General features: G+C 43.5%; 1 protein-coding gene and 1 pseudogene across 1 annotated transcript in view; both read right to left on the bottom strand.

Annotated features, from left to right (window-relative positions):
- The window catches only part of LOC147433314 (heat-inducible transcription repressor (DUF639)), an 83,367-nt gene extending 79,484 nt beyond the window's left edge, over positions 1 to 3,883 (bottom strand). Inside the window, exon 1 of the mRNA XM_086492914.1 lies at positions 3,438 to 3,883. Coding sequence (XP_086349040.1) covers positions 3,438 to 3,640 — 203 coding nt within the window. The 5' untranslated portion in view covers positions 3,641 to 3,883. The remainder of the gene's footprint in view (positions 1 to 3,437) is intronic.
- A 1,711-nt stretch (positions 3,884 to 5,594) lies between these two features.
- LOC147433313 (ruBisCO large subunit-binding protein subunit alpha pseudogene) lies at positions 5,595 to 6,014 on the bottom strand (annotated as a pseudogene).
- Between the last annotated feature and the right edge of the window lie 9,847 nt (positions 6,015 to 15,861).

The raw sequence follows: 15,861 nt of genomic DNA, 5'->3' as shown, positions 1-15,861 counted from the left end.
TTCTAGTTTTAAAACCCTCTTGCATAAATGGTTTGTACACGCGTTGTGATAGTTGTTGTTACACTACGGTGGGCATTTGGCACGACGAGTGTCACGAGGACATGGAAATTGCTAACTTGAGTTGTTGGTTTCTTTCCGATGATTTTTGTTTAATTTTTGGGACCCTCTTTTTGAAGTTGCAAATGGTCGGACATTGTATGGCCAATGTGAAACAATAGTTTCACCCGCAGATGGGAAGTTGGTCGGCACTGAAATTCCAGTAGTAAAAGGGTGTCTAGGCTCAGTTCAAAGTCATCTAGGTTCCCTCACCGCACTTAATAAGTTAGTAGATATTAGGAAATTAACTCCATAGAGGCACAGTGACAAGGTGGGTCACCCAGAGAAAATCACCCGAGAACTGGACTACATTGCATTTTTGGACGTGGTCCCAGTGGTGAAAGATGGTCAGATGACCAGTGAGAGTCCAATGGAAGCATTTCCTAACATTTAGGAAACTGCTATTTTGGGCCACAAAATTTGTTCGCGTCATTAGCTTTAGCATGACAAGGGGAACATTTTATTACTCTCCTGCAAAGTCAACTGATGCACCAATTGAGAGATTTTTAAGCGCGAAGCCTAATGCGGAAAAATTGCATGCATGAGTGCCAAGTTGCATTTTTTGGCCAATTTACCAAGTCTGGGAGAACAGAACTCGTAAGACTTTTTGAAGCAGCTTTGGAGGCTGAGAACTCTGATTTTCAGTCATTTCTCAGCATTTTTGAGCTTCCCAAGCCTTTACCTAGGACCAAGGAGCTCATTTTCAGCATTGGAATCAGATGCGTGTTTACAGGGCCGTTCTGCTGCGTTTTCAGCGATACGCAAGTTTTGGCAGCCATGGAACTCTTCCCCTTTTGCATCTATTTGTTCACAGATGCATTACACGTCAAGCGTAGAAGAGGGGACGCTAGATTTATGCTTGGGGAATGCTTCATTGAGAACGAACCTGTAACAAGTTAAGAGTGTGCAAGCTTTCCCTCTCATGTACAGTGTAGTGCAAGAAGTGATATCCTACACACTCTACACTGCTCTCTCTCTCTCCCCTACGTGCAGTAACGTGATGCCCCACAAGAGGGCTCTTCATTTGCGGTCTTAATGCAAGAAGGTCATGTGATTGCCTATGAAAGCCAATTGTTTTCAAGGCCATGATTGACAGCACAAATTTATGAGAAAGAGCTATTGACAATGATCCATGCTCTTGCTCAATGGCGACATTACCTACTCGGAGCTGATTTCACGGTCTACTGATCATAAGAATTTACGCTACTTCTTGTCACAGAAGCAGCTTTTGGAAAAGCAGATGCGGTGGGCTAACATCTTGTCACAGTTTCACTTCCAGATTGTCCATGTTCAGGGACAGAGAACTTGGTGACAGATGCATTGTCTCGGAAGCCCCTAGTCTTGGCTATTTCCGCGGTTCATCATAGAAGCTTGGAGGACATGGTTGATCAGTACGCCACAGATCCAGATTTTTCCGATGTATTCACTCGAAAACAAATGGGGAGGTAATAGCGGGATATTCCATACGAGATGGCTACTTGATGAAGAAAACGATGTTGTGCGTCACACAGCCGTGGAGGGAAAACGTTTTGACTGAGTGCCATTGTCCACCTTCTACGGGTCACCGCAGTGTCGACACCACCTTGAAAGGTGTGGGTTACTTCTTTTGGCCGAGACTCAAGAAAGATGTGGAGGACTTTGTTCGTAGTTGTTTAGTATGCCACAACGTCAAGTTTGACAGGCATAAGGCACAGGGATTACTACTACGGGTCACCGCAGCATCGACGCCACCTTGATAGGTGTGGAGAGTTACTTCTTTTGGCCGAGACTCAAGAAAGATGTGGAGGACTTTGTTCGCAGTTGTTTAGTATGCCACAAGGTCATGTTTGACAGGCATAAGGCACAGGGATTACTACAGCCTTTACCCATTCCCACCCGCCCCTGGGAAAGTATTGCAATGGATTTCATTTTTGATCTCTCGAAGACACAGAGTGGGCATGATGGCATTTGGACTGTCATCGACAGATTTAGCAAGCAAGCTCACTTCATTCCAATGAAGAAAACAGTCAAGCCGGATCATTTAGCGAGACTGTTCATTGCACAGACTTTTCGACTACGTGGCATGCTTGAGACAATAGTCTCCTACAGAGATCCCCGATTCACGAGTTTGTTTTGGAGGGCTATTTGAAAGAACATTGGCACACGGTTGATGTGTTGTGTATAGTGCATCGATACTAACAGTCAGTGTCTACTAAGACAGTTTATGGCCTCTATTTGTTTTGCAGGCGTAATCGAGGGTGATTACAATTCTTTCAAGAGGGGGGTATGTCACCAACCGATAACGTGGCAGGGCCCGGACACACACACACACTCAAAAAAAAGTGATGACATGGCAGCCAATACGGACGCCCGCATTAAATAGGAAGTATTTGAACATATAATTGCATGTCCAATATGCTTATGTGCAAACATGGCAGCGTTCATCTCGAGTATATCTACATCAAAGGGAACATTCTGCACACCTTTTTGCCTTGTGCAATCAACCTTCCATTCTTCTTGCTCCCCACTCAGATGTACTGACCCCTTACATAGGCGTCTCTCGCCGTCTTTTTATTTAGCTCTCAGTTGCGTGTACAACTACCAGAGAGAGCCCATTCAACAAATCAATGAGTAAAAGGGCACCCCCTAGGCTCATAATTAAAGGCCCTTTATCACAAAAGTAACTTTTTGTTGTATTTTAGAGGAAAACTAAATGTTTTCTCAAATTTCAATTGACACAAATTGTTACACCGTAAATGATCTTAAGTCAAATAAACAATGTAAAGCATGGGCTATGGAACCATGCTAATTCCAAACTATTACATAGTCAATGTTGCAAACCCCATCATGGTGTTTGAAGAGCTCTTTGTAACGCCCCATCCCATAAAGCAATGCACTTTTGAATTACTACGTATGGATATATGTAAGCTTCTTCCATTCTTTACCTCCTTGTATTTGCTTAATCCTTGCAATTAAAGAAGATTGCTTTGACTTTGGGCATGATATGTGATGAACTTTAAGGTGAGGACTCCTCCCAGCCAGCTTTCAAGCAAAACAACAAATTATATATCAAATCAATATCATGCCTGGTAAATCTATATCCTTTCATGCGAACAAAAGAGGCCACTTCCCCTTCTCCTGCCAAGCCATCACAGCAATGGATACAAGATACAAAGTTATGTATTCTGCTATGACTCCGATGCTATATGTTGCCAGCACTTGGGCATATCCTCTGCCTTTCACAAGCGTAATATTGGTACCAAAATGCACGTTCTAAATCCTGATACCTCTCATATAACGTAGAAATATGCATTTCTACACCAAAACAGAACCATGTGCCAGAACCAGATTTATCGGCATACCTTGCGCAGCGTGCTGCAACTACATTCGCAAGAGATGAGAGCTCTCGCACCCATTTTTTGGAGGAGCGGGCAGAAGGGCTGCCTTCACCAGCAGTGATAATGTCTTCATCCTCGTAAGCATCTTCGTCTTTTCTTGCTCCGAACAGCCCTTTGAAAGAATTCTCTCTCATCAGAGTCTCCACAAACGACTTCCCTTTCAGCATACTGCCCACCCATAAATCGCCCTCTTCAAAACTCAGGCATCGATGATAAAGGGGACGGGTGTCTGTCTGCGCGATTAATTGTAATCAGCTCAAATTCGCCCGACCCACCTACAACACTTTATCCAAGCCTGCCGTGCTCGGGCGATGTCGGGCGCAACACAGAAAGAGGAGGAGAGAGAGAGAGAGAGAGAGAGAGCGATCAAGCTCCGATTCCCGAAATTGTTCCAGTAATGCTCGATGCTAACTCTAAAGTAAAAGGATTCTTCGATCTCTTTAGAGTAACACATTTTCTTTACTATTTGGATGTGTGGAAACAAGAGAAAAACTAGATTGCTTCGTTAGCTATGTTCCATCGAATTGAGATCGAACAAAATATTGGAAATTGAAAGAGTGTGAGAGAGAGAGAGAGAGAGAGATTTCATGAAAGAGTGTTAGATTTTTTTACCTGAGAGTGTTTGGGATACCGATCGTCGTGGTTTAGTCGTGTAGCTCTGCATGAATTGGTTACCGATCGTAGTGCTTTAGAGGGGTACCTCGCCAAAAACCACAAGGAGTGTTAAGAGTTTTGTCAAGCTCAATGTTCATGACCATACAAGATGTCAATGTTATTAATTGTTTGTTGTTCCATTTTTATGTTTTAAAAAACAGGAAACATGCAAGTCTCGTTGCATGGGGGAGTTTGGACAGTCCTCCCCAATTTTTATAATACGAGGGAACGTGCCATTCCCATGGCAGCATGCAATTTTCAGTGTGTTCATTAACTGCATTCTGAGTGTCAAAAATCAGAAAATAATAATGTTTACTCACCGCGCGATTGAATGTCTATCGCCAATGGACTTCCTTGTATCAACGATGTTGGGCATCTCCTGACTTAACCCGCTGCAAGAGATGACATCCCTGGGAGGATACCCTTCAAGAAGATTTTGTGTTATTGTGAGAACACCACATTTTGTATACATATCGATCAAACCACCACCAAGCATGAAATTGTACTCCCAACAAATGTTGACTAGCGATCATATCGTGAATTTTAATATCTATGGCTGTGTACGTCATTGCATCTGCTAACCCGCATGCTTTCTAGATTCCTGTGTAGGCGTAGTTGATTGCATCTAGATAGAGACCCTTCTTGCGATCTGTTTTGCACAACCTGTAATCAATCCATTTCAACAGGCGATATTCCGGAAATGAAACTCCTCGAGCACTTTTTCTGCCCATATCAGCCTCTTGCGTGGAGCTACATGCCTTCATGCATGTGTACGGGATTGCATATGGAGAGAGACCCTCGCTTCGCATCTGTTGAAAACAAAATAGACCTTGTTGGCCCTGCCCTTGTGGAGCAAATTATGGAATCAGCACATTCTAAGAGTCGACACTCAGGACACAAAGCTCCTCGAGCACTTGCGCAAAGCCACATGCCTTGAATGAATTTGGAGAGATATACTTGCTTTGCGTCCGCTGAAAACAACCTACAGGTTTCCCGTAGCACATTTGGCATACGTATCGACCAAGGCATTGCCAAGCACGGAAATTTTTTGCAACAGCCCCTCACTAACAATTTCATAGTTAATTTTTAAGCCCATATCAGCATCTTACGTATAACCACATGCATTAAAGATGCATGCTTATGTGATTGCATCTTGAGAGAGGCCCTCGCTTTGCATCCAATGAAGACAACCAAGAGCTTTCTGGCCCTGCTCTTATTGCGGCATCTCGCAATCAATGCTAACATTCCAGATAGGAAGCTCTTGAAGCAATTTTTGTGCTCTCTCAAGCGCACCACATTTGGCATACATATCGACCAAGAGATTGCCCACATAGCTGATAAACGTTAAAAAAGAGGACAGCCACATGGACGCTCGCCATGCTCTCATTGTGCACATTCTGCAATCATTGCGTTCATTGGAAGTGGTGGCATTCCGGACAGGGAGCTCCTCAAGCACTTAGTGCTTTCTCAAGCCTTCCGGGCAATCCCCAGCTGCTCAACAGTAACACTTTCAGGCTTCAAGCCAAGATCACTGGCTATGAACTCAGCACCAGTGATGATGGCAATGTCCTGCAATAAGGCTTTCCGTCTCTCACCAAATCCTGGTGCTTTGAGAGCAGCCACTTTCACGATTCCTCTCATCTTATTCACCACCAGAGTTGCTAAAGCTTCTCCTGATACATCCTCAACAACAATCACCAAAGGAGCATTCAGTTGTGAAACTTTCTCTAGAACTGATAGAATGTCTTTGATGGTGGCTAATTTCTGATCAGTGACAAGGATTCTTGCATTATCAAGTTCCACAATGAGCTTTTCCTGGTTAGTCACGAATTGAGGGGAGATATACCCCCTGTTGATCTCCATTCCTTCTTTGACTGTGATTGTCATCTCAAAGGATGATGATGATTCAATCGACAACACACCATCTAGACCAACGTTGTCAATGGCATCAGCAATCATGGTACCTATGGCAACATCATTACCGAAAGAAATAGTCGCCACAGCTTTGATATCATCACGGCCCTTGACAGGTCGAGATATTTGTCAACGGAGAGAGGGAGAGGGAGAGAGAAGAAGAAGAAGAAGAAGGAGAGTATTTTAACGTCGTAGAGAGACGGATTTTCTGTCAACGCAAGAGAGAGAGAGAGAGAACGACTGCAAAAGCCGCTATTTTTAGCTAGGCCACGTTTTTTTTAGAGCTTTACAGGCCCACGTTTTAAGCTTTTGAGCGACATTAGTTGGAGCCATGTGGGCTGTTGAGGGGCCAAGGAGAGGAAAATGGACACTACGCTAACGAAGTAAAAAGTGATAGAATCACGAGGCCTGCAATGGAGAGAGAGAGAGAGAGAGAGAGAGAGAGAGAGAGAGACTCAATATTGATGATCAAACTATGAGATCGAGCCTGGGGTAAGTTCACAGACGTAGCTTGAGAGAAGCACGAAGGAGAGAAAACCTCTTTGCAATGAATATCTTCTATGTGCTCAGCCAATAAAAAATTATGCATTTTTAACAAGTGATAAATCACGAGCCCTACCACCAAGAAGACGAGACTATAGTAAAACTTACGACAAATTGTCAAAATACTCCTCTAATTTGTGGAAATTCCTGAAGTACCCTTCAAATTCCCAAAATATGCTACTTAAATATTGAGTGAATAACCATTACCTGCAATAGGGTTACATCTGTAAAATACTTGCCCAAAAAAAGTAGTGTCGTAGGGTTTGCTGCAACCCTTTACCCACACTTCTCGATGTGAAGGCCTATAGAGCTTGTATTGCTATCCCCCTCAAAATAGCCCATCCATCCCAAGCCTACAAGAGGCAAACAAGTATGGCATTAGAGCATTGGTTTAGCTGGGTGTGATGTATCCTAGATTCAGTGTCTCCTTGAGTGTGGTCATATCAATGAGACTGGCCATTTAATTAAATTGTGGAACAATTCCTACGCAGGTTCTAACTTCTAGGCTATGCAGATTAAAATTGAAACCAAGATAGATTGCCGGATTAAAGCACAGACACGGAGTGAGGGGGAGAGAGAGAGAGAGAGAGAGAGAGAGAGAGAGAGAGAGAGAGAGAGAGAGAGAGAGAGAGAGAGATGTTGAAGACCCGTGTTACACAGGGTGAGGGTCAAGGGAGATCAGAGTGAAGAGCGTAGCAATGTCCATAGCATTCTATTTAGCTTTTAGGCGAAGAGTGCATAGAATGCGGAGATTCTGAGGTGTCTTTTATAAATTGACACATGTGTTCATGTGAGACTCGAGACACACACACACACACACACAAACGACAGTTCTATAAAGAGTGAGTGCATCTCTCTTCTTATTGCCGCTGCCCTTGGCGTGCAAGAAGAAACCGCAAAAAAGATAAGGGTGAAGGGGACTTTTAAGCAGGGGAAAAGAAAGGCAATCAGAAAATTGATCGCCCGGGTATAGCAAGCCCATTACTCTGTAATACTACCCTAATTTATTACCGCAGGGCAGGGGCCGATTTACATGTGGATCAAAGGCCATATCACTGGTACAGGGATGGTTATATAGGATCAGGAGCGTCAGCGCCCGCAAACTGGTAGTTAGCAGGCAGCTCTGGCCCACGCCCAGGTCCCTCCTTTCTAGAAATGGAGACTGCGAGACCATAACCTAGAAGTCGAAGGCACGAAGGCAGCTGCCCCATGATCCATTGGCGTCTACTCTAGCTTATACAACAATTAGGTTATAGGTATTGCATGTTATAAAATCTGCAGGCTCAGCCCTTGAGTGAATCGTCATGAAGTATGCTCGCAGAGTGTAAGATCGAGGTCAACACCTACACAACAATATAGATGTGAGTCTGATCCCGCTAGAACACACCTCTCTCTCTCTCTCTCTCTCTCTCTCTCTCTCTCTCTCTCTCTCTCTCTCTCTCTCTGTGTGTGTGTGTGTGTGTGTGTGTGTGTGTGTGTGGAGTGGAACCAATGGATTTACATGTAGGAGACATAATGGGGATAGTGTGATTGACTATATGCTACTCTCTGAAGCCATCATGTATCGCATAAAGAGTTTTATGTTTGGTCAATGGACCCCGGAATCCGACCATCGCACCTTATGTATTGACCTTTCATGTGGAGAAGCAACTAAGCATGATAATCTCAGCCAAAGGAAAGAGAAGTTATCACTATGTATGGATTTCAAACGGGCACCAATGTACATTGAAATGGTTGAGCAAAAATTATGGATGACAAAGCTTCAATGTGATGCACCATTGGAAACTAAATGGGAAGCTTTCAAGAAAGCTATTTGTTCTTGTGCGGAAGAATGTTTTGCCATAAAGCATCTCCATGGTATCAACAAAGATAGATCACGCAAAAGGTGGTTTGATAAAGAATGTCAAGATGCTCGAAAGTCCTTGATAAAGCTTGATGCAACTACGGACAAAGACAACTATCAAAGTCATTTGCATACATACAAGGCATTGATTCAAAAGAAGAGAAGAAGATGGGAAGTAAAGCAACAAGAATTTCAAGTCCAAGAAAAGGCACATGCATGTGGAAGATTTTGGAGAAACTTGAGAGGCAAGCGGGTTGAGAATTTTGGTAACTTGAGTCTAGTGGATATGTACACACATTGTAGGCAATTATATGAGCAAGCAAATGTTGAAAAAATTCCATTTTATGGTTCACTCCCATGTATGCCGTCTTTTTTTACTATTGAGGATGTATGCGGTGGGCTTGAAAAGTTGGCCACTCGCAAAGCGGGAGATCTTCAAGGTATCAAGCCAGAGATGATCAAATGGACTGGAGATTTTACCCATAAGTGGATGTGTGATATGTTCAACCTTGCACTTCAACATGGTATGCCTTATGATTGGAGTACTAATTGGGTTAAGCCTTTGCATAAAGGAGGGGATGCAAAGAATGTAAGCAACTACTGGACTATAATGATTGGGTGTCTTATGGAAAAGTTGTTTGGGTGCCTAATGGAGATGAAATTGAGTGATTGGGCTGAAGAGAATGACAAGCGTGCAAAGGGACAAGCGGGTTTTCGTCAATGCCATAGCACCATTGATCATCTTGTCACTCTTCGTGTTCTCATGGAGGAAAGTCGGTTGAAAGGCAAGCGATTGTATTGTTGTTTTGTGGACTTTAAGAAAGCCTTTGATATGATTCCACGTAACAATTTGTGGAGAAGGATGGAAGAACTCCAAGTGCCAAGTGAGTTTATGCTTGCGGTTTCTCGAATCTATGAGAAGGTGATTTGTCAATTGTGCATGGGAAGAGAAATTTCAGAAATTTTTGTAAGCACTATTGGGGTTAAACAAGGATGTCCATTGTTGTTGGGGTATAAAGCCCAATGTGGTCGCCCAGGTAAGTGGGCGGGCCGCCAGGTATGTACACATATTCTTTTGTTAAAACCTAATAAGAACTCACTATGCTCTACACATTACAGTAGAGCGAGTTCACCATATCGTGTGCTCTTCTTCTCGCACTCTCTCTCGCGTCGCACTTCCGCTCGTACTCCTTCAATTGCCACCAACTCTCTTTGGTCTATGCATCGATCAATTGGAACAAATGGTACTTGACTTTATGCAAGAAGAAGGCATTGAAGAGGTCACTATTTGCAATGCGGTAATCATGCTTTTGTTGTATGCGGATGATGTAGTGCTTCTAGCACACACTTTAGAAGATGCACAAAAGCTTATGGTTGTCCTTGAGAACTTTTGCTTGCATAGTGGGTTGATTGTAAATGAATCCAAAACAAAGGTTATGCTTGTGAAAACCAACCATAAGAAGAAGCCATGCTAACATAAGAAGGTTTTCTGTATGGTAAGCAAACACAGCAGCCACATAAGCATAGAAGCAGTAGAAGAGATACACAGTTGGCACTTGTTCATAGTGATTTGTGTGGACCTATGCCTAACCTATCTCTAGGGGGAGTTTCTTACTTTATGACATTTATAGATGATTACTCGAGAAAAGTATGGGTTTACTTTCTCAAGCACAAGGATGAAGCGTTTAGTGTTTTCAAAACGTTTGTGACACTTGTGGAGAATCAGAGTGGCAAGAAGCTTAAATGCTTACGCACTGACAATGGTGGAGAGTATGTTTCAAAGGCCTTTCAGGACTTTTGTGAGTCAAAAGGTATAAAACATGAACTTACTGCTCCTTACAATCCTCCTCAAAATGGTGTTGCTGAGAGGATGAATAGGACCATACAAGAGAAGGTCAGAAGTATGGTGTCTAATGCACAGCTGCCAAATGGGTTTTGGGCTGAAGCTGTATCAACAGCTGTTCATCTTGTAAATAGATCTCCTAGCAAGGTTTTGCAGAAGGATTCAGTGCCAGAGATGCTATGGTCAGGTAAAATGCCCTCATACAAGCATCTCAGAGTCTTTGGCTGTGAGGCATATACTCACGTTCCAAAGGAATTTAGAAACAAACTTGAGCCAAAGAGTAGAAAGTGCATCTTTCTAGGCTATGGTAATTCTGGTGAGATGGGGTATAGACTTTGGGATCCCGAATCCAAAAAGGTTGTCCGCAGCAATGATGTTCACTTTAATGAATCCAAATATCATTCTAAACCAGAGAGGGTTGAGGAGATTAGAAGAGTTGTCTTCCAAGAAGATGGACCTGCACGTGCAAGACAAAATGTCATGGCTCAAGAGGAGCAAGGACATGATAGAGTGGAACCACAGGTTGTGGCTGAGCCTGAGCCACCTATTGTGCGTAGATCTGAACGTGTCACGTGACCTCCTGATAGGTTTGTTCCATCTATGAACTATGTCATGTTGACTGATTGCAATGAGCCTTCATGTTACAAGGAAGCAGTGCAAATGAAGGACTCCGGGAATTGGCAATTGGCCATGCAGTCAGAGATGACAGCTCTGCATAAAAACAAGACATGGAAGCTAGTTAAATTACCACAGGGCAAAAAGGCTCTACCTTGTAAATGGGTTTACAGGTATAAGATCACCGCTCATGATAGTCAGCCAAAGTACAAAGCAAGGCTTGTTGCCAAGGGCTTTAAGCAAGAACAAGTCATTGACTTTGATGAAGTCTTCTCTCCGGTGGTCAAGATGACTACATTGAGATGCTTTCTTGCATTGGTTGCCATATTAGATTTGGTGTTGCACCAAATGGATGTCAAGACAGCGTTCTTGCATGGTGATTTAGATGTGGAAATTTACATGCAGCAGCCAGAAGGGTTTGTTGAGAAAGGCAAGGAAGATTGGGTATGCCAGTTGTTAAAGAGTATTTAGGGCTTAAAACAATCACCGAGGGCATGGTACCATAAATTCCACAAGTTTATGCTTTCTCAAGGCTACAAATGTAGTGAGTTCGATCACTGTCTATATACAAAGAAGGCTAAGGATGGCAGTTGGTTGATCCTTATTTTGTATGTGGATGACATGTTGATTGCTGGCAAGCACTTGGAAGAAATTTCAGCTTTGAAGTCAAAGATGGCAAAATCGTTTGACATGAAAGACATGGGTGAGGCAAGTCATATACTTGGTATGTGCATTGAGAGAGACAGATCAAAGAAGTTGATTTGGTTATCTCAAACAGAGTATATTGACAAGGTTTTGCAACGTTTCAATATGGAGAAGGGAAAGGCATTGAGTGTTCCATTGCCACCATATGTGAAACTTAGCAAACAAGATTGTCCTGTGTCTGAGGAAGAACATGCTGAAATGGATAAGATTCCATATGCGTCTGCAGTGGGTAGTTTGATGTATGCAATGATTGCTACTCGCCCAGACATTGCATTTGCAGTGGGAGTAGTAAGTCGATACATGTCAAACCCACGCAAGAAATATTGGGAGGCAGTGAAAGGAATATTGAGATACCTGAAAGCTACAAAGAGTATGCGTATATGCTATGGGAGTCAGGAGCTAAGTGTAAAGGGTTTTACAGAATCAGATTATGCAGGTGACTTAGACAACCGAAGGTCTACGTCAGGGTATGTCTTTACATTGGCAAGTGGAGCAGTATCATGGCGTTCTAGATTACAAGATTGTGTTACTCAGTCTACTACAGAGGCTGAATATGTTGCAGCATCAGAGGCATGCAAAGAATCAATTTGGCTTCATCGACTAGTAACAGATTTGGGAATCAAAGAAGAGATGCCTGTGTTATATTGTGATAGTCAAAGTGCTATACAATTGGCTCGCAATCCAGTTTATCACTCAAAGACAAAGCATGTGGATGTGAAGTATCATTTCATCAGGGAAATGCTTGAGGATAAGCAACTTCAGCTTGTCAAAGTTCACACCACAGAAAATCCTGCTGATCTACTTACAAAAGGACTTCCCTCAGAGAGCTTTGCGCATTTTCGCAAGCAGTTAGGTGTAGGGTAGTACATCACTTCTCTACATCTCTTGTATATTAGCTTGTATAGTAGCTTCTCTCACACTTAAAGTACCACATTGGACTTTAAGTGGGAGGTTGTTGGGGTATAAAGCCCAATGTGGTCGCCCAGGTAAGTGGGCGGGCCGCCAGGTATGTACACATATTCTTTTGTTAAAACCTAATAAGAACTCACTATGCTCTACACATTACAGTAGAGCGAGTTCACCATATCGTGTGCTCTTCTTCTCGCACTCTCTCTCGCGTCGCACTTCCGCTCGTACTCCTTCAATTGTCACCAACTCTCTTTAGTCTATGCATCGATAAATTGGAACAAATGGTACTTGACTTTATGCAAGAAGAAGGCATTGAAGAGGTCACTATTTGCAATGCGGTAATCATGCTTTTGTTGTATGCGGATGATGTAGTGCTTCTAGCACACACTTTAGAAGATGCACAAAAGCTTATGGTTGTCCTTGAGAACTTTTGCTTGCATAGTGGGCTGATTGTAAATGAATCCAAAACAAAGGTTATGCTTGTGAAAACCAACCATAAGGAGAAGCCATGCATTGTGTACAAGAATGAGACACTTGAAGTTGTTGAGAGCTTTAAGTACCTTGGCCTTGAGGTTCCGTCCAAGCTATGCGTCGTTTGGAAGCAGGAAAGAGAGCATTTTATGCATTTGAGAACATGTGTAATGCGGGAAACATCAAGTGTTGGATTCTCAAGAAGTATCTTTTTGATGCATTGGTGACACCGGTTCTTCTTTATGGAGTTGAAGTGTGGGGCGGGAGCATCTCAAAGTCTACTTGGAAAGAGTTTTAGAATGTCCAAAAGCGTTTTCTTAAAAACTTTCTCTAAGTTAAGACACAAACACCATATATGCTCCTACTTCTTGAGTCGGGATCTCTTCCAATTGAGGTTATGGGCATGGAAAGGGTTGTGGAGTACATGATAAAGATGCGTCAAAACCCCTCACATCGACTTCCTACAATTGCATGGGAAGCAAGCAAACAAGTTCAAAAGACGCATAAAAGCAAGATCTTGAGCACGGGATGGATGCAAGACATAAAGAACTGGTTTGGGAGATGGGATGCATTACACTTGCTACATGATGCTTCAATTGACTCTCAAGTGAATGAAGCTTTTCTACAATGCCAATGTATTATGGCTTGGGAGAAATCCGGTGGGTCACGCTTCATACATTACACCACCTATATTGCCCCCAACTACAAAACCATGTTCTTCGCTGAGAGAGGAAACCGTACTCACACTTACATGCTTGAGCCTATTCCCTTGTCCGCGATATGCACTATCGCAGCAATTCGGCTTAGCTCCCATTTCCTTCGATGCAAGATAGGGCGTTGGGGCAATGGAGAAGAGTCAAATCGATTGTGCATATTATGCTCACTGCAAGTTCGAGAGTCTGAGTACCACACACTACTAGAGTGCTCAGCTTGTGATCACATCCGAACTTGCTTCTCTCACATTTTCAGCCATAACTTAGACCTACACACTTTCCTCTCCCAGCCAAAGTGTGGGCTCTCCATTGCGACTCTCATCACTACAATTTTGGAGCATCGAGAGTCACTCATCAGCCATACACATACTACATCACATGTAACTTTGGTCCCATAGGTCATATTTGACCTCCGAGGACGATAATAAAATCTATCTATCTATCTCTCCCTCCCCCCCCCCCCAAAACCCAATGTACGCATATCCACACACTACTCCTTGCACTGTAGATTATCTTCTCTCTTTCATACACACATATGTTCTCAGAGCTGGTTGGTGGGTGGCGTGCCGGTCATTTGAGCTCAAATCCTCTCCGATCCTCTTCGTCATGAGTCTACACACTCATGGATAAGCAGAGTGCTTGACCTGGGCTTGGGCTTTGGACATGAAGTCATAGCAGGAAAATGTACCACTGTATCTAAGCAGTGCGTGCACACATGCGCTCATCTCCGCACCCATACGACAATGGGGAATTGTGGGAGCTTCTGGGTCACTCGCGTGAAAGCAGAGAGTCCACAACATTCAGTCCAACTCGCTAGAAATGCAGGGTACTACTACAACAGCTACTACAGTTGCACCTAGTATCGATAGCAAGTAATTCAGCTTCTGTCTTGCTAATAAACTTAACAGTCATTATAGTACCCCTTCAGGTATGGATCATTCCTGCTCTGACCCCCTCGCGAACCATTTACCACCACATTGCCTACTGCTCCTGCATGCACAGCTCCATTTGCTGCTAATACTGCTCCTACTCATGCTTTGCACACGTCCTCCGGCTGTGCAGGCCGACGATAGGCACAAGAAGCACCTCATGGAATGGTGCAAACTACTCAACACGAGAGAGAGCACCGTGCACCTCAACACGAGATTAAAGATTAAAGATTTTCCTCTCTAGTAGGAAACAGTCTATCCCCCCTCCTCGGGACTAATTGCTGCCCCCTCCATTATTCACTCGAGTCTCGACACGAGAAAAGAGGAGCCAGACTTTAATTCTGAGCACATTCAATAATATAATCTTGGAGAATATCTTATCTCGATATCTTTTGTCACCCACTCACTGCCACTAGTAACCTTCTCATGAGTGCTCACTACATCGCTAACCAATCAAACATTTTCATCCTTTATTTTAATTTTTAAATTACATGAGATTTTTCATTAAGAAAAAAGGGAACACATCACTGTGGCCTTAGCCCTTTGGGCAGGCCAAAAAGCAGGTTTTAAGTGTTAATACAGCCCGATCATTTTAAATCGAAAATTCTAAAGAATCTAAAAAGATATCTCCGCCTTTGGATGCGAGAGGAAGAAAAGGCGCACGCAGGTGGAGGCCATGCCTCTATCATTCCTTTTTCTCTCCCTCTCTTGCACGCGCGAGGCTGTTGTGGCTCTGGATTTCCATTTTCTCTCCCTCTCTTGCGTGCGCGAGGTTGTTGTGGCTACCTGAGAGGGCTCTCTCTCTCTCTCTCTCTCTCTCTCTCTCTCTCTCTCTCTCTCTCTCTCTCTCTCTCTCTCTCTCTCTCTCTCTCTCTCTCGTGTGTGCGCGCCAGGCTGCCTATGAGAGTGGTCACTCAAACTCACACGGAGACGCGTTGAGTTGGAGGTGCCATGCGAAGGGGGGGGAGTGTAGCAGGGTTGCGGGGCGGGGCGGGGCTGGGTGTTTTCTTTTTTAATGTTAAGAACTGTGGGCCTCTTACAATTTGGTGCGATGGGTGGAGTGTTTAGGAGAGCCACGATTGTGCATGGTCGGGTTCAAGTTCGAATTTTCTTTCAACATTTTAAAATGGTGGGAAGGATGGTGAGGTACTCCTTGGAAGGGGGATGCGGCGGCATCTTGTAAAGAACTGAATATAATAAAAGTAGAGCCATTAGAATCTCTCAAGATGCGAGCTGAAAGGGGCCGTGT

The sequence above is a fragment of the Adiantum capillus-veneris genome, chromosome 20, assembly GCF_014529385.1.
Source record: "Adiantum capillus-veneris isolate H3 chromosome 20, ASM1452938v2, whole genome shotgun sequence".
In the NCBI taxonomy this organism is placed as follows: Eukaryota; Viridiplantae; Streptophyta; class Polypodiopsida; order Polypodiales; family Pteridaceae; genus Adiantum; species Adiantum capillus-veneris.
Note: the sequence above shows the minus strand (reverse complement) of the source record. Positions and strands in the feature narration are given on the sequence as shown.